The sequence below is a fragment of the Erigeron canadensis genome, chromosome 8 (assembly GCF_010389155.1).
Source record: "Erigeron canadensis isolate Cc75 chromosome 8, C_canadensis_v1, whole genome shotgun sequence".
Classification (NCBI taxonomy): Eukaryota; Viridiplantae; Streptophyta; class Magnoliopsida; order Asterales; family Asteraceae; genus Erigeron; species Erigeron canadensis.
Genome location: NC_057768.1, coordinates 49,962,026 through 49,982,498, shown reverse-complemented (window position 1 = coordinate 49,982,498; position 20,473 = coordinate 49,962,026). Strand labels below are relative to the sequence as shown.

The 20,473-nt window shown below is 31.4% G+C and overlaps 1 protein-coding gene and 1 long non-coding RNA gene across 2 annotated transcripts; one reads left to right on the top strand and one right to left on the bottom strand.

The window, feature by feature from the left end:
* The first annotated feature begins 1,550 nt into the window (after positions 1–1,550).
* LOC122578308 lies at positions 1,551–11,853 on the top strand. The gene is made up of 6 exons (XR_006320501.1): positions 1,551–1,763; positions 2,697–2,822; positions 3,176–3,272; positions 4,051–4,149; positions 11,278–11,431; positions 11,703–11,853. It is a non-coding gene; the product is annotated as an uncharacterized LOC122578308 (long non-coding RNA).
* LOC122578307 (vacuolar-processing enzyme-like) lies at positions 10,381–18,832 on the bottom strand. Its single transcript, XM_043750239.1, has 9 exons — positions 18,624–18,832; positions 18,276–18,440; positions 17,216–17,375; positions 12,000–12,085; positions 11,688–11,887; positions 11,541–11,589; positions 11,225–11,449; positions 10,893–11,099; positions 10,381–10,786 (listed from the first exon to the last, which is right to left on the bottom strand). Exons 1-9 carry the CDS (start codon positions 18,825–18,827, stop codon positions 10,604–10,606), a joined length of 1,479 nt encoding a protein of 492 aa, XP_043606174.1. The 5' UTR covers positions 18,828–18,832; the 3' UTR covers positions 10,381–10,603.
* Positions 18,833–20,473: the final 1,641 nt, after the last annotated feature.

Genomic DNA, 20,473 nt, shown 5'->3' with positions numbered 1-20,473 from the left:
CCAAACACCCCTTTAATGTTCATCGAAACTGGCGGTGCCAAACCTTTGTTAACTTATATGAGAGGGGAACATGTGTAATGTGTCGATGGTTACGACGACGGGTGGTGGTAGTGGTATTGGTGTGATAACGATGCTACTATTAATGTAAAAGTAATTGATGTAAGTGAAATAGTGTAGGTATTAGATTTTAGATCCGTGTCAAATACACGGGTTTAACAACATCATCAATATAAGAATTAGTGTATGAAACATAATACTTATAATGTCTTGCAAAAAAAGTAACTTTATTTTAGATAGTCATGGTTCTTTAGAACAATAAAAGTAGCAGTTGGTTCGTGGGATTTTAATAATTTCGTGTGTTGTGATTTTATTTGTACGGTTCGGTTTATATAAGAAAAATATGTATCTTAAATACTAATAACAACAATGATTATCCTAATTATAATTGATTACAATTACTAATAAAAACAATATTATAATTAGTTTGATTACAATTTGATAAGATGTTGAGAATTTTACCTTTTTGTGTTTATGTAGATAATCGTTTCTGTATATACGAAAGGAGATTAGTTTAATTCGTATTAATCTAAATGTTGTAACCTTTCTAACTTTTTGTTATTAGATAAATACAATAAAGTATTAATTAATTTTAAAATGAATTAAAGTGTAATATGGTGATGAAAAAACTAAAAATTATACAATTAATCATTTTTTAATTGTGTTTAAGTTTAAATAAAAGTTATAAATCGATGTAGACATATTGATTTAATTAATTGTAGATGGAGTATATATATAATATACTCTAAATAAATATAATATATAAACAGTCCTATTCATATAGAATTTAATATAGTTATATTTATATAGATAGTTATTTATTTAATTAGTTTTGTAGTTGTATTAATCTATAAATCTTTTTTTTAGTTACGTTTGAAATAACATAAATATTTAATGTAGTTGTATCAATCTAGCTAGAGTTTTCTTTTATCGGCATTCCATTTTAGATAAATAATAATAACATAACGTAATTCTAATACATTTAATTAAGTCATATGTTTAATTTGATAATTTAAAGAAATTGAGAATTGTGATTGGTCAATTAATGTTAGATCAGTTGCCTTTTAATATATATAAAGATTTTAATTTATTGAATGATGTTTGTTAAATAACTTCATGAATATTATTATATGTACATTATGTAGAATTATTTAAATTAATAAATAAATGAAATTTATAGTTTGAAACTTTGAATGTATAGAGTTTTTTTTTTTTTTTGAAAGACAACGGATAAATGGTTAACACCCCCAACTTTGATGCTCCGTGTTTGAATCTTGGTAAGGCCCTTTACCATATTGGGATGTGCAAGATTTGAACTTATGACCCTTTACGAAGAAAACACAAAGTTGAAAACTCCCAAACACTAGGCTATCCCTCTAATGGCTTGAATAGAATTATATTTTAGGGATATTTTGAATTGATGTAATGGGTGAGTTTTGGATGTATTGAAAGCTAAGGATATTTTAGGTTTTTAAAGATAAAATGTTAGGAAAGTGAGAAAATTTGTTTAATACTGTACACGAGTAAAGATGACTGTGTTTATGCAGGAAAAAAAATAAAATAAAAAAGTAAAACTAACTTTTTTTCATCTCCTCCTCCTCAAAGGCCTGTTTTGGGTTAAATAGTAATTAGAATGAGCATTAACAGCCGTAATTCACTTCCCAGAGCTGCTATGCTATCAACATATTCTGCTTCGACAGGTTTTTGTAAGGGGTTCTTCTTCTTTAACTTTGTTGTTTCGATTTAATTTTTCCAGACGCTTAAGTTTAATGTCTATGTTATTGTGTGATTATTAAGAGAAGAAGCAAAGAGTTTGCGAAGAATGATCATCATTTGTTTCTGATAATCTGTTCTAATAAATTATCACAGTGCTATATATCTATCTACGTATATATTGAAGAGCAACAGGCCCCAATTTCACTTTCCTTTTTCGTAACACCTTATGTGTCTTTTTTATTTTAAGTATAGAGTTAATTGCAAGATTTATCCATGTAATCTGTTCATTTTCGTGGTTTACATTCATCTTCAAGAACTTAAGTGACATAGGTCCAAACTGCTTAGTTTTATTGCGAATTATATGCCTGATACAGTTAGTTTTGTTTCGAGTTACATCCTTGCGGTTTGTTCATTTTCTTGGGTTACATCCCTCTTCAAGAATGTAACTCGCAACAAACTCAGTAGTTTGGACCTATTTCACTAAAATTTTTGAGGATGGATGTAAACCACGAAAATGAGCCACAAGGACGAATCCTGCAATTAACTTTATAGATTAATAAATGTGCGAAGAAGGTTTATCTCGCATTTGTTCCCTCCTATATTCAACTAAGTAGTTGATAACAACCAAATGTCTTTCCCTTCAATTTACTATTTAACATCTCCACTTGAAATACCTATATCATCTTTAATGAAATTAATTTACAACATCTACCTTAACTCCTAAAATAACTACACTACCTCGTTTACATCAATAACCTATACTACTCGTTGCTGCCACCAATTGCCTCCATCACCGCCACCGCCACCACCACCACCACCCGTTGCCGCCGCTGCATTGCGGGGGTACTCTTCTATTCGTAGTTCATTTATGCATAGCAAACAGTGGGTTTGACTGAATGACTCATTCCATCTTTGCGTGCTAGTAAGTGTTACCAGGGCCGGTCTCATTGCAGCTCCTCATATAGTCATATGTCTGGCCAAGATCAGATGTGGAGTATTGTTTACATGCTTTATCAGCCAGGAGATTGTCCAAGACCTGTAACTAGAAGGTACGAATCTTTTGGTTCTTTTTCAGTTTCTAATTAATCTTATGCATTATTAGTATATACTAACTTAAAAGCATATTAGTTAATGAAAACCCTCAGGTAAATAAGGAACAAAAATGAATGCTTTAAATGTGTTGTTCGATGGAGAAATAGGTTGTTTTAGTAGAACACATGTGACCTTAACTTCAGGGTTCTTTTTCTTTTAGTATATTATCTAAAGCTTCATAAGTATATATTGAGACAATCTGTTCATTTAAGTTTATTGATTGTTGAATTAAAATTACGGTCTGGCTGGACTTTGTGTAATTCAGTTCAGGTTATGTTTCTAGACTTTGAGCTTAATGTTTCTTTCGTAGGATATTGTTTGGTTTGCATATCTTCTATATACCATTGTTGGTCAACTGCCAACTCGAGCATCTCCGGCGTAATTTTTTGCTCGTTTATTGAAGGATGGTAACATATACTTTCTTCACAGATATTTTTTTTTGTTTTTACTAGACGTGGCAAAGTGGGTGGTTCAGGAAACTTGGTTAACGACTTAAAGTTTTAATATATACTATGGGACACCACGATCGGGGCATATTGGGTTGCCTGGTAAACAAATTTTCCCGCTATCAAGAAAAATTGGGTTGCTAGCTAAAACAAATTTTGTCCATCTATTGTGCTACGTATGAATATATATAGCAAGTGTTTTCATATTTTAACAAGGTTAAACTTTTCGATCGTGGACAACCCCCACAATTTACTCGGCACTCTCAGTATCTATAAACTCTATTAAAGCAAATAATAAACCAAATGCTAGTGCGAAAAACCAAGTCACTATCATAATAATCTAATTTTTTGCAATAAAACAGATTAGGAAAGCATATGCATTTGAATGCAATATTCGGATTTTTAATGTGTTAGATCAGGATTTTTTTTTACACTTCTTTCAATATATGTAACCCGTTAGAGATAAAGATGTAACCCAAATCGGCAGACTGAAGTCATCTTACAGTTGTAAATCGGTTGAAATGGCCACATCTTACCTGTATAATAATCAAAGAGACCTGCCCTTAGCTGGGCTAAACCTAAGTTGCTGGTTAGGATATGGGCTCTGGGCCTGTATGGTCACCTGAGGCCTTGGTTTGTTAAAGCTTCACTTCCATCTCCTAACAACCTCAAATTCTCTAAATATCATTGCTTGATTTTGACACTAACTTACATGCTCATTTTGTTGCTTAATATCCAGTCATACCCCTTCAATCAATATATTAGATTACATGGCAGTGGATCTTGTCTTATTTCACTGAAGCGAAATCCCCTCTTGCAACATTGTAATGAATCCCTGGTACGTAATAGAATCTCCTATATACAATAGTTCTGTGTGTGTAGCATGATCAACCACTATTCATCTGATTTAATCCGTTTGAACATTTTAAACCTGATGATTTACGTTAATCAAGTAAGAGTTAAATATTACCTGATGAATTTATACCTGATGGTTTTAATAATGGGATTAGTATCCTCAAATGTAAGAAACTTTGGACGAATATCTATAGTGTGAAATAAGTAAAGGCGTGTGTATTGTATGTAAACAACTCGAAATTATGTTTATTGTATGTAAGAAAACATACGTGGCAACCTTATATAGCTGCCACTTGTTAACTTTTCATTGGTCGGATACATTTTCTTACATACTATAAACATAATTTCGAGTCGTTTACATACAATACACACAACTTTAGTTATTTCCCACTATAGACATTCGTTCAAAGTTTGTTACATTCTAGAATACTTATCCCTTTAATAATCATGATGAGTTTTCCCTGACCATCTCAGCCTCTATTAAAAAACAACGTATCTTACTCGACTCCACCAATACAGGAAGTCATAAATTTATACCGCCCACTATAATAGAACCAGATTCTTATGAACCACTTACAGTGTGTTCTCGAGATAATTTTTAAAGGAAAGGGAAAGAGGAGAAGAGAGATGAATGGAAGAGAAGGGTAGATTTTCCTTCCTTCCAAATCATTCCCAAAATGGAAGGAAAGAATTTTAAAGAAAATGTATTAGATTCTCCTTCTAAATCTTTCCCTTTCTTTTCTCTTCTTCTCTTAAATAAAACTCAAGAACACAACCAATTTTAAAAGGGTTTAGTATCTCGCTAAATTGAACGATTAATGTAAAAGTGTATACGTGGCACACCATATGAGCTACCACGTAGAAGTTTTTGATTGGTCAACGTAAAATTTTTACATTAATCGTTCAAATTTAGCAGGTTAGTTACATACAATGAACCAAATGAAAGTTACATTCACATAATAGGAAAAATGTAAAAGTTACTTACACTTCCAGATACTTAACCCATTTTAAAATCCTTTACAATCTTTTCCTTTCTTTAAAAAAAAAAACTCAAGAAATCAGCATTAAAGTCTATTAGCCAAATACGCCGACGGTTGGGATTTCAAACCCAAACTTTAGACACTATGCTATATATGGCTTAGACTGTTTTTTTAAGGGCTTTTCATTTGTAAAGGTACTGAAGTTGTACTTTTTTACTTTAGGAGGTATCAATCTTTAATTTCGTATATTGTGGGTTATATATTGTAAAACACGGCATATTGTAGGGGGCAAAAACCACTATCAAGTTTTAGAAGCTCAGGTGTACATGGTTTTGTGTGTGTTTCCTCCACCGTGTCCTTTGACCATCACGCATGCAAAAAAAATTTGGTGGGATGAATTTTCTTTTTAGTACTCAAAATTAGACATTCATATTTTTCAGCAACACCAAATACACAAGATCATAACACTACACAATCCATATACTAAATAACACTAACAAAACCTTATCCACCAAAATTCAATCAACAACGGAAAATTACCATACTAATGATTTTCTTTATCATTGGCAATCAAATAACAACAGGATTTTCAATTCATTGATCCATTGAATTTAATTCAACAAAAATCCGCCACCTATACATTCAATTCCAAATCTACTTTTCTTAACAACATACAAACATCAATTTGAAATTAATAAAGAAATCTAGAAAAAATAAATAATATCTGTTTTCATCAACAACAAAAAAGTAATATATGGTAAAGCTATATATATACAACAGATGTATATAACAACAAAAGAGAAGATTGCTTTTGATGGGTTTTGTTTAAAACCGAAAATAACCAAGGAGTGGTGTTGGAGGACAGTGGTGGCTTGTGGTGACCCACTCATGGCCGGATGTCAGAGTGGCGGCGGAGCATCGGGTGGCGGCAGAGATAGCATCGGGTGGTTGGGTGGTTGTCCGATGTTGATTAGATGATGATGAAGATGATTTTCGTGGCGTTTTGGGGTGTACCCTGTTTTTCCGACGAGGGGCGGCGATTGGTGGTGTCCGGTCGGATTTCAAGGAGAGAAAGAGTAAAAGTGAGTGGTTGTATGTTCAAGGAGAGGGAAGAGAATGGATTATCAGAACATCTCAACATGGCAGAAGATGGATTCTCTCTTTGATCGTAATTTACAATTTGGGAGTTAAGGGTTCTGTTTGGGATTAGGGTTGGGGATATATATAAAGAAGATAAAAGCCACGATGGATTTTATATAATTAAATTAATGAAAAAACCACTATTATTACAAATACTACTACCCGGTTTTAACATATGCTAACATAGACGGTGTTTTACAAAACATAACCCATGATATATAAAAATTAAAGATTGATACCTCCTAAAGTAAAAAAGTACAACTTCAGTACCTTTACAAACGAAAAGCCTTTTTTTAAATCCATCTTTTTATATCGTCACTATGATGTAGTTGATAGTTTTATAATACAAAATGAGAGTCTTTGCACTTATATAAACCACACTGTTTATTAAGCTTTGATGCATTGTAAGGTAATTGGATGGAAACCCCTCATCCCATGTACCCATTTGATGCATTGTATGTTTAGAGGTGGAAACCCCTCATCCAGATTGTAAGTCCCTTAGCCACCGGATCTACGAGATTAGATAACTAACTATTGAGTGCAGAAACTCTCACGAGCTAGCAATCAACAATACAATAAACACGAACAATATATGGATGGGATAATCAGAGCCTTGTATTACTTCAATAATAACGATTATAGGTGAGACACGAGCTCTCCCAACTAGAGAAAACGAGAACAAAAAGCTAGAGAGATTCACCCTTAAGCATAAGGTCTAATCTCCTATTTATACTAATAATTTCGGCCAAGGTCTAGCTAGACCACCTTAGGTCTACCTAGACCAACCTTGACCTAGACCGGTCTGGTTAGACTTGGTCAACTCTCCGGTTGACTTAGTCATTTTTGACCTTATTACATACGAAACGTATCGTTTAATAATTACATATAGAAATGACTCATGGTAAACTTCTATAATGATGTTGTCACCCGGTAATGCACCGACACTCCCCCTTGACATCAGCATTTAGAAGTTTTCAATGATCTTCAAAGTCTTCACTTGTAATGCGTAAGCAATAGTAACAGAAATGCACAAACGGACACCCCTTGACTATTGCCATCAATTCTGACAATCATTAGTTAAAAAATCTGCATCAACAGACTTCGATTTAACCAATGATATCAGGGTTTTTTTTTTCCGGTAAGACTTGATCTTCATGCGCTGCACACTAATTTTCAAATTGCAAAATTTTTGTATCCTTATGACAACTAATAAATCCAATAAACAGATTGTAACTCTCCCTTTCAACAGTAACCATCTCCAACTTAAGCTCTAAGCAATATTATCATGCAGTAATCCATAAATCATTGCTTCCAAGCAATCCAAATATCGTCGATTCCCAGAGCAATAACAGATATCATGCAAGCCAACATAGCTCAATCCATTTGATCTTCATTCTTAAATGACATGACAGAGAAGTTGAATCTCCAACAATCAGCTCCCACAAAGATAAGAAATTTCTTAACATAAATTTCACATATGCAACATTCACAAGACCCATGTCTTCAACCAATAGTGTCTGACTTTGTCTTGTAACTTCACAAATCCACCAATCACCTGACATCTTTTGTATCAAATCTCCCCCTCAAGGTAAGTATCTCCAAAATACATAGAGAACCACTTAATCTGCAACCCCTTCACTAGTTACCAGATTAATTATCTCTACATCATTGGCATAAAATAAAGGTTTGATCATCAACTACTTGGCTACAAATGATTAATTTCATCCCAAAAGCTCTAAGACAAAATCCCAAACACATGCTCAGCATCATCTACAGTTTAATCAACTTTCAACCCTAGTCTTTAATCCTCATCTGATTCATCTGAATCACTTAATCTATAATCAGGCGCCTTTGATCCAAAAGTTAGGTCGGACACATGTCACACAGATTCAAAATCAAAAAGATACCATGATTGAACTCTATCAAAACATCATGATCTTCATTATTTAAAGCAACCAGAATTTTGTATAGAAATCATGAAAGGTTTTAAATTTTTATCCCCCCTTTTCTCTACATTATATGTTTAGTTTTGGTTTTAGTACATATTCCATTCTTAACTTCATCCCGCAGTTGTTCCAATATGCAATAAAGAGATAACGCAATAACTCCTTGCCAAAACAATATCATGATATAGTTGTTCACATATACAATCAACAGATCACCCAGTATCTCCTTGTCAGAACAACCATTTTGGCCTGATCTTAAATTTCCTATAATCTTTCTCACAATCTTTTATAGAGTATAGACCTCGAGTCGTCATTGACTCATAGATTATCTAAATTTAGAACCGAAACTCAAAGACTTTACAAGTTCCAAACTTAAATGATATTAAGTTAGAACCCAAAATTGTTCAAGTCTACATGTTCAAAAACTTGATTGGCAGAGATCAAACTCAAAACCTATAGAGTTACAAGTTCAATCTCAAACAAGTTCAAACCAAAACTTAAACAAAATTACAAGTCCTTTAACATGTGTAGAAAGTTGTAGGAAGTTAAGATTGTTCAAGTTAACAAGTTCAAAACTCGAAAGACAAAAGTTTCAAATCTAAAATCAAGAGATTTTTGAATTCAAAAACCAAGTCTAAGAGTTTCAAAGCTTTTAACTTAAACTAAACCTTCTAAATCCTTACAAAATGAGCCGAAGTGAATTTATAGGACAAGGAATCGAAATAAAGTTACTTGATCGGCAAAGGAGGTCGAGCTAGACCTTGGTCGACCTAGACCTTGTACGAGCGAATCGCCGGAAACCTTGAAGAAGCGTACCCGAAAATCGGCTCACAACTATTGAAAATTCTAACCCCGAACCAACACACGATCCAAAGCTCTGATACCAATTGTAAGTCCATTAGCCACCGAATCTAGCCACCGAATCTACGAGATTAGATAACTAACTATTGAGTGTGGAAATTCTCACGAGCTAGCAATCAACAATACAATAAACACGAACAATATATGGATGGGATAATCGGAGCCTTGTATACTTCAATAATAACAAGTAAGACACGAGCTCCCCCAACTAGAGAAAACGAGAACAAAAAGCTAGAGAGATTCACCCTTAAGCATAAGGTCTAATCTCCTATTTATACTAATAATTTTGGCCAAGGTCTAGCTAGACCACCTTAGGTCTACCTAGACCAACCTAGACCTAGATCGGTCTAGTTAGACTTGGTCAACTCTCCGGTTGACTTAGTCATTTTTGACCTTATTACATACGAAACGTATCGTTTAATAATTACATATACAAATGACTCAAGATAAACTTCTATAATGAAGTTGTCACCTGAAAATGCACCAACACAGACAAATGTGTATTTGTTTTGTTTCTTTTTTGCAATATCCATCACACTAGATATTACTGTAAGAACTCAAAATGAGTGTAAAAGACTGATATGGGGAAGTACAGTAATTAATGGATCACCGAAAATAAAACGTCGAACTTTGACTAAACACAAAGGAATCGGGTAGACGAAGTTACAAATTCGTACAATTTTACAAGTATTATTGACCATGCATGAAATTGAAAGGGAAAAACATGGATTTTGACATTTATTTATGAAACCCAAATCTACAATGATTTGATTCATGTATATATACATACACATATAGGGTAACACTCCGGTGAGAACACTTTTAAAATAAGAACGGTGAGAACACTTAAAAACATCATTTTGATGCATTAAAAATCCATAAAACTAACATAGTGCTTAACTAATTATCATTATTTAAGTGTTTAACAACGCATTGATCTGTCAAAATCGAAAAAATCACGTTTTTTTTTGTGCATCCCATATTCATCAATATGATGCATCCAACAAAAAACGAGATTTTTTCGATTTTGACGGATCAATGTGTTGTTAAACACTTAAATAATGATAATTAGTTATGCACTATGTCAGTTTTATGGACTTTTAATGCATCAAAATATAGTTTTTAAGTGTTCTCATTTGTTCTCATTTTAATTTCCTTCTCATTTGATTATCACCCTACACACACACACACACACACACACACATATATATATATATATATATGAGAAAAGTGAGTATGAGGCTGTTATGCTATCAACTTGGGTGAAAAACCCCTCACATACCAATATTTTAATATTTTGAATAAATGTTTGGCCTCCCATGATTTTTATGGTTTAAAAAAAGGCATGTGAGAGGTTTTTAACCCAACTTAGATGACTAACAGCCTCATATTCCTTTCCTCCTATATATTATATATATATATTGGTATTATAACCACAGATGTTTGAAATTGTAAGAGTAGACAATAATCATATACACAATTTGCTTTCAATATATCTTTGAAGGATATATCAAGCACTATATCCTCTCTTTGAAGGACTCCACTGTCCAACATTGTGCTTACTGCAAGTATCAACAGCAGCAACCTTCATTGCTTCTTCACTGACCTTCTTGTTACAAATGTTGGCGAATGCCCGCATATGTTTCATCCCGTATTCTGTCAATGCACCACAATGTGTCTCATAGATGCGGACCTATATATGTGGGTATAAATATAGATAAATTAGCCACCAATCAAAAATTTATATAATAATAATCATTAAAATTAAGAAAATATACATATACATATATTATACGGACCATCGATTTAAGGCAACCCCAATCATCTACAATCGGCTTTCCTTGGGTTGGGAGAGAGGTCAAGATCACATGACCATTGACTGAGCCAAATAGATGTGACCCAATGGCATCAATACTAGTATCCAGATGTGATCGATGATTCTTAATGTCATTAATTAACTTCTGCATGTCTTCTTTTTCTTGCGACCCTTCAGTCATTTTCTCGTACTATAAGATGTTAATTAGTAAAAGACTCGACTAATTTTCTATTAGATAATAATAATTTATTTCAACAAATCCAAACATAGAAAGGATTTAACTGTACGTGTAACTATAATTTATGTAAAAGTTACCTTCCTTTGGAAATATACAAGATCTGCATCTCTCTGATTTACTACTCCCATAGGGATAGTAGGCGGGTGCAGCTGGTCTTGGTTGGTAAATATATTACTAGTATTAGATGACCCGCCCCTTAAACCTTGATAGAGAGAGATGCTCTGGACACTAATTTCCTTGGCACCATACTCCATCACATGAGATCCTTCAGAGCTGTTATCATTGTAAGTCCTCACCTTTACCTATCACAATTCACACATGCTTGCTTTTTAAACTTAATAATTATAGAAAATGTGCGCTGCATTTTCTTTACACGAAAATATTGACACCAACCTTTTTGTATTGCTGTTCCAATGATTCTTCTTTAGTTTCTTGTTTGTCACTGTGACCCAAAGAAACTTTCATCACTACACGCTTATTATATATAAATATATATGTTATACAAATTAATTATGAGGCCAACAAGACATATATATATACCTGTCTTCCATCCAGGAGACACTATACAAATCGCCTAAGCAAGTGTCATACTCAGGTGGAGGAGGCGGCTTCATACCAGGACAATAAGTTCCCCAACTACTTTCCTCTGCGTTTGAAGCTGTTGTTACATAAATGTTCATATTTTCATTCAACAGGCCTTCGAATATGCTTCCACTCTCACACGATTCGACATATATAACCTGCTAGTAGAATCTTATCCGAGTTAAGAAATAAAAAAGAAAAGCTAGATTTCTAATTAAATTAGATCTTATTAATTTGTGTGAAAGTTAAGGCAGTTCAAATAATTTTCACCATTTCTTTGTAAGTTCCGGAAGCATGCTTCTTTTCCAACACCTCAATGAAGTCCTTTGCATAAATATTTGGCATGTTTGGCATTCCTATATATATGAACAAATATATACTATGTTAACTGTAAAACATTAAAACGTTATCACCCTAAAAATAATGATATGTATCAATATAAAATATAAAAATTCATGAAGACAAGTTCATATCTACATAATATGTTAACTAAAAGAAAAAAACTAAGCACCAACAGCCTCCCAACATGTTTTATATTCACACCAAACTAGTTAATAACTCCGGTTTTAACCCGGGCATTTTAATTAAAACTTCAAAACCAAAAATATATATAAAAAATGTATGTAATTTTTGTTATTGAAATATTATAAATGGATATAACCATAATGTCAACCAATACAATGATATATAAAATAATAATACCTATTTCGTTAAAAAGAAATAAAAGGCATTTCATAACATTATATAGAAAAATTAAAAAAAAAATTCAAATAAAAGATTAGAAATTTTAAATAAACATTAAATGGGTTCTTTTAAAAATGACATCATAAATGAGAAAAATACCTTCTTAAACAATATATGATCTTGACACATCATAATCTTTCTAAAAATACTTTTAAAAAACAATCCTTCTTTATTATATATAAAGATAAAGATAAAGATTACTTTAAATAGTACAGTATATAATATGATAAGATTCATGTGAGAACTTTTCATATATGAACATAGATAAATGTAAGTATAAATTGATAGTTGATAGTATTCACATATTACATTAAGTTATAATATAAAATTTCTCATGTTTTCTTAATTCAAATGGTTTTCACATGAACCTTTTACTATATATATATATATATATATACTAGGTCTTTTAGCCGCACGATGTGCGGATTTTTTTTAAAGCAGTATAATAATCAACTATATTATGAAACATGAAAAATATAGTGACCTCTAATTCTTGGATGTTAAATTATGTAATGTGAACTCCATGCATAATGTTTTAACATACAAATAGACCTAAATTCATGTTGAAATTTGGCATCGAGGACTTTGGCTATACTTTAAAGAATTGTTATAGTTGGTCGAATACCCACAACATACAATTAGGTTAACAAAACAAAACAATGAAGTGTAGTGTAGACCTCCATGTAAAGTTGAAACACGCGAATTCGATTTATTGAAGTGCCCAGAGTATATGATCAAGAATTAGGTGAAGATGTCTGAAATCTGAACCAACCTATTTTGATACATCTATTATCGTCTATTAGTTCATATAAAGTATATTATTTCCACATCATGATGATTGAATCTTTTGACTACATAGAGCTTGATGAATGTTTAACTATTTGTTAAATAGCAATTATATACATACACAAAATAAAGCTTAAAAAAAATCCGTTTTATAGAATTACTAATGTGATTAGATTATATTACCGTTCATCCTACATACATACAAATGGAATCAATAACAAATGAATTTGTAATCGTACGTACAATTCTAACAAATATAAGGATTTAGTAATATAGAATTTGTAATCGTACGTACAAAGTGACGATTTTATTAAAAATAAAAATAAATAAATAAATAATAATAATAATAACAATAATAATAGCAATAATAATAAAGGGTATGTAAGAATTTGTGGATTTGTAATATTCTTGCCAAATTAATGTTGATCAATCCCATAAATATATTGTTTTTCATATACGATATATCCAATTTTATAGTTTCTATATTCTAATTTATACTATATTTTCTATAAAAAAGATTGATAATTTAAAAAAAAAAATGGAGATGCCACATAGGATAAATCTTATGTGGCAACATTTAAGCATAACTTTGATTTAGGGAGGATGGCTTAAAAGACTAGGATTCCTATTGTTTTAATATTTATATAGATATATATATAATCTCTTATATTAATAGAACAAAATTATGATGATGTCATTTTATTTTAAAGAAGACTTTTTAATATACAATCTTGATATATTTATTACATCATCCAACAAAATATTAAATTGGACATAAAAAAAAGAAAAATGAAAACTTATTTCAAAATATTATGATATTAAAATTTTTTTTAGTAGATAATCATGGAAGGTTTCTATTAAAATAGGAAACAAATTTGTAGATCAAAATTAATTATTATAATACCATTTTGGAGTTAAAGGTATAGGATTTGAATTATCATTAGATTTTTAACATAGCTAATGTGATGTATAATTGTTATATGTTATGATTTTTAAACAAATTGTACTCTTAACATCGCTCATTCAAAATACACAATATAGTATTGTACAACATAATAAGAAGTTAAACACGTTCGTTATGTTGTATCTTTATAAATTCAAAGTTTATTCAGGCACCCGCATAATATGCACTTATTTTTAGATTTAATGTCATAAAAGTTTGGTATTATTCAGTATTTTGTTAAGTTTTCTGATAATAAAACTTATTGTTATTTTTATATCTTAGTTTATATAATTATAATTGTTGCATCTATTTTCCGGGCTTTTTCTTTTCTCTCAGTCGAGGTCCATAAATCCTAAGAGACCATTCCATCGAGTTATCAGAGATCTATTCCAAATCACATATAGATCCCATGTCTAGCAGGATCTTATGCACTACCAAGTCTACTCATGACCAGAACTTGTTTCTAAATTTAGTTGTCAGGTTAATTGGTATGTGGCAACAACTACTAAATCGTACAGTAGTCGTTTTACTCTTTCTCTCTCTGTAAATTGATAGATTGTCGACTTGGCTGCTGGATATAAAACCTTTTTGTTTTTGTTTTCTTTTGTATTGTACTCTCTTATAGGATCAACAGAACTCCATGACTTTTATATGGATTTTTTTTAATATGATCCTTGAATTATGTGTCTACTTTTCTCATCATTTTAGGCCCGATGAGTTTGTATTCATAAGTGATTAATATGTCAACCCGGGTAAAGGGGAACTTTTTTCTGCAAAAATCTCAAAAGATGAATTAATATACCTAAAATACTCCTCTTATTTATTTATTAATTTAAATATCTTTACCTAATATACCTATAATAACCTTGATGTAATATTTTACAACAGAAATCCTTAAATCCTTAAAATAATTACACTATCTCTTTTAACATCATTTATTTTTACATTCACTACCATCACCGTTGTCGACGTCACCTGTTGCCACATATGACTCGTTAAATAGTTAAAGGATCTATAATCAATATCAACTTTTCATATATCTCGTAATATACAAAAATAAAATAAAAATCAAACGACAATATACATACATATATATATATATAGAGTATAGAGATCAAATAAGAAGGTACCTTAAGGAGAGAAGGTAGAAAAAGTTCGTTTTTAATGTTTTTAGCTTGTTTTTTTCATTTTTTTTTCTTTCTCACTTTGTTCATCATTTCTTTAACTAAATAACTCCATAAAAAAAAGTTTTAAAAAATATATTTTTTTTCTAAAGGCGCAACCCGTAAGCTATTGGTGAAGCCTCTCGGTCTATGGTAGAGCCATGATGGCTAAGGGCAAAGTCCATTAGGTAGATCATCCCATGTATATAGCTCACTAACTCGTGTTAAAACTTTTTTTTCTAATTTTTTAAAATTTTTTCTATGAAATGAGTTAATTAAAAAAAGAATGAAAAAAGTGAAAAAAGACAAAATGATCTAAAAAGCAAGCTAAAAAAAAAAAATCAAAAACGAACCTTCTCTCCCTTCTATCTAAAAGAACATTGTCTTTAGATATCTACCTGTAAAGATCTAAAGAGAAGGTTCTTTTGGAGAGAAGGTTCGTTGTGTATATATATATATATATATGGGGATGGGAATATAAGGTTGTTAGTTACCTAAGCTTAGGTGTGGAACACTCACATATTGTTTTTTAATCCATAAATATCATAGAAGCCCAAGCATTTAATCATTAATCAGAAAATATTAAAAAATTTGTATGTGTGGGGTTCAACACCTAAGCTTAGATGTCAGAAAATATTAGAAAATATTAACTTTTTCCTATATATATATATATATATAGGGTAACACTCCGGTGAGAACACTTTTAAAATAAGAATGGTGAGAACATTTAAAAACATCATTTTGATGCATTAAAAGTCCATAAAACTAACATAGTGCTTAACTAATTATCATTATTTAAGTGTTTAACAATACATTGATCCGTCAAAATCGAAAAAATCATGTTTTTTTTGTGCATCCAACAAAAAACGTGATTTTGACGGATCGATGTGTTGTTAAACACTTAAATAATGATAATTAGTTATGCACTATGTCAGTTTTGTAGACTTTTAATGCATCAAAATGTAGTTTTTAAGTGTTCTCATTTGTTCTAATTTTAATTTCATTCTTATTTGATAGTCACCCTATATATATAGGGTAAAGTTATTTTGAGAACCCTTTTTTGTTGCGAGAACCTTTGAGAACTTTTCAAATCAAGCCCAATTGATGATTATTCTTTACATGAAAATTGTTTTTTGAATAACTTATGTATAATTTTGAAGTTTATAATTGTGTGGAGCATGGATTATTATCCGTTATACAATTATGTGGAGATTTGGATTCTTGATCACATGTGCACGAATATTGCTATGATTATATGTGATCGACTTGCATACATGTGATCATAGCAATATTCGTGCACATGTAATCAAGAATCCAAATCTCCATATAATTGTATAACGGATGATAATCCATGCCTCCACACAATTATAAACTTCAAAATTACACATGAAGTATTCAGAAAACAATCAAAAAACAATTTTCATGTAAAGAATAACCATCAGTTGGGCTTGATTTGAAAAGTTCTCAAAGGTTCTCGCAAAAAAAAAAAGGTTCTCAAAATAACTTTTCACTATATATATATATATATATATATATATATATATGGGGGCAGGTTATTTAGAGCTCAGTTTATTTTGAGTCCAAAAAGGGTCCATATAACTTACACATGTGTAACTTACACATGCGTAAGTCGTGGTGGCAGTGGTCGCCGTTGTCGGAAAATCATGGTGGTGGTCGGAGATGATGGTGGTGCTGGTAGGAGGTGGTTGGGATTTGAGTAGATGAAAGAAAATCAATGGACTCCTTTTAGACTCAAAATAAGGTGAACTCAAAATAACTTTTCCCTGTGTATATAATATATATATATAAACAATAATGTATAAGTAGACGAATGAATGAAATGGAGAGACCAAGTGTTCCGGGGCCACCATGGTCACTGTAATATATGAAGATTCTATCATTTGGTTTACTATCAACAACTTTCCCGCTTCCTCTGCCTTTCACTGATTCTTTATCGCCAAGAAGCACGGCATAAAGATTGGTTGCTGTCACACTGTCACCGGTGTAATCCTGCAAAACAGACACACTTATGCATGCCAAAAAGATTTTGTACGTTCACTACTTTGTTCTTGAAGAGTGTATTTACTTTTTGTATATGTTTTCAAGGGCTTCTTAGGCGGAGCCATGAATTTAGGTTCAGAGCTTCTAATATCAAGAGGCGGAGGCAGGAATTTAGGTTATGAGGCCAAAATTAGTAATGCTAAATGTTTGTTTCCTGACAATACAACAAAGTCAGGTTTTGGTTATGGTTCATGGAGAACTTTCTCTGCTGCTTTGAAACATTACCTATAAGGCTATAATCACTGTAATTTCATGATTCGATGGAATGTTGTATGGACGCACAATAGGATTATACTAACGCTTTGGCTATAGCTTGGTGGTGAAAGTGGTTTACACAGTATGGTTGTGGTGTTCCCATTGTTGCGAAGGGTTGCTCCTTTGACCCGGATTAGAAGTAGAAAAGGATATGATACCGGTTGTTCGAATAGTTGTTGATGCATATCCGAAGTAACTGATCGATCTTTTGGTTGTTTTGGTTTCCCCAAAGTATTTGTTGTGGTGAAATGAAATGTCTTGAAATTTAAGTACTTTTTTGAATGGAAATATTTGTGTTTATTACATAGAATTTTGAAAGGTTGGGGAAAAAAAAATTAACGGCCAAAATTTAAAGAAAGTGACCGTTGGCCGCTCCCCACCTCGTCATCACGTGTCGATGAAGCGATGTGAACTCATGACGCCGCTCACGGTGAGATTGGTGCAATCCATGTCCTCACGACGCCAACCTTGGCGAACCCCACAATGCAACGGTTGTGAGGGGCCTTATGTGACTAAGTTTTTTGGTGTGATTTTATGTCTCATAAGAATGCCTTAACAACAAAAGTTACTGAACAGAAGTAAAATAAATTATACCTTGGGCACCCCAGCATAGACGTCATGACCTTCAGGGTGGTTGATTATTACCCCGGGCTTTGGGTTACTTTCATCATATGCAATATCATCGTACATGAAAACTACAATGTTCTCGTCTTTTAGTCCTCCTCTTTTTAGTATTTGATATGCGTGACAAACATCGGCCTAAAACACGATATATATGAATTGAAGCTTAGATAAAAACTCGTTTTAATAATTGGACGGTTGGACCTAAAGGGATGACATATATAAGTACAGAGGTACAATTGAAAAATGGACGTATATACATTTGATAAAAAAAAAAAAAACTAGCTAGAATATATATAGATGCATATATGTTATATCTACCTGGTGCCTATAATTATAGTATCCTTTTGAACCAGCAACAAGAACCGCCCAAATATTGCTATCGGTTGCCTCATGTCCCTCTTGTGTCTCATCAAATGAACAAGATCCATTTAGCTCGCACGATGAGCGACCACCTTCCAAGGATGGTGCTATCATCAAGACTAGCAGCAAAAGGCTGAGAACCAAATGTGGCCAGGACAGCATTTTTAATGAACAAATAGTTATTGATAGATTGATAGATATATACCGAATGGATCGAAAGCTTGAGCTTAATTTATTTATAGTGACTTTTAGACCGTATTCAATACTGCACACGGTCACGGGACTTATAATATGAGCACTACAAAAAAAAAAAAAAATTCATTTTCTCACACTTTAGTTATAAAAAGTGTGGAAAAAATTACAAGTGTGAAAAAAATTATGAATTTAATCACATATAAAAAATGTGTAGAAAAAAATTACATTTAAAAGTGTGAATAAGTTTTAAAAGTTATAATTATTTCACACTTAAAAATGTTTAAACAAAATGTTAACATCCAAAAGTATGAACAATTGTCAAATATTTTCACACTTAAAAGTGTGAAATTTAACTTGTAACACATGATTTCTTTATACTCTCCATGTGTGAAGAAAATAGGTGTTGCAAATTAACTTTCACACTCTTAAGTGTGAACAATTAATATATTTTTACACATTTGAAAATGTGAATTTTTCTTTTCCACATGTATAAGTGTATATATATTGTGATTTTTTAAATCTTTTCACACTTTCAAATATAAAATTATTTTTACACACTTTTAAATGTGATTAAATTAACAAAAATTTTCACACTTTTTAAAAGTATGAAAAAACAAGTGTTAGAAAATGACATATTTGTTGTAGTAATTAGAAATATAAGTTGGGTTGTTCATGTCAATGTATTCTATTATAGACAAACATTACAGTAATATATTTTTTATTTAATAGTGAAATAATTTAGATTGTATCTCTCGATATTCCATTTTTATGTCATGTAATTGATTTTTGGACCCAAAGCGTAATTTGTGTGACCACTCCAGGGACCAAAATTGTAATTTACCATATTATACGTTAAGAACAGGTTAATAATTTAAGACAGAAGGTTTAATAGCTACTTTTCAATTTCGTTTTCATAGAAATATTCTTAAAACTGGTCATGCAAGGCAACAAATGATCGATGGGTTTGAAAATGGCCATTAAGGTTGGTTCCAAATAAGAATAGTCATCAATGATGTTGAAGGTGATTGCTCCACAATGCTTTGAATTGCTCCACTATTATTTACGACTACTTATTTATGTGATGAGTGGGTTGGCCTAGTTTATTTTAAACTATCGAAAGATCTTTGTATTGGTATGATATTTATCGATCAAGTCAAAGTAATCGGTTCTTGATTTTCTTTTAGCTTGTTCTATTGATTTTTTTCTTTTTTTTTTTCAATTAAGTCATTCCAAAAATAAAAATAAAAATAATAAATAAATAAATATTGAGTCATACATATAAAGGTATGGATTTCATCTTTAAGGAGTTAAGGGTAATATAATAAGATGTAGCTGATGAGAATAATTTTAGCGATTGTGATATTAAAGTGTTGATATCAAATCATCATAATATTGTATTTCATTATTATCTTAACATAATTTTCTTTATGTGTAGAATTGAATAAAAATAAGCATATTAAAAAGTTTATAATGCAAGATAGGATTGCAAAACTTTAAAATAATATTGCTCATATTTCACTATCATATATTACATTTCAATTAATACGTTTATAATTCAGATAATTTCTGTCAGGTTTCCGTTGTGAAAATGTCTTGAATATATTATTCTTTAA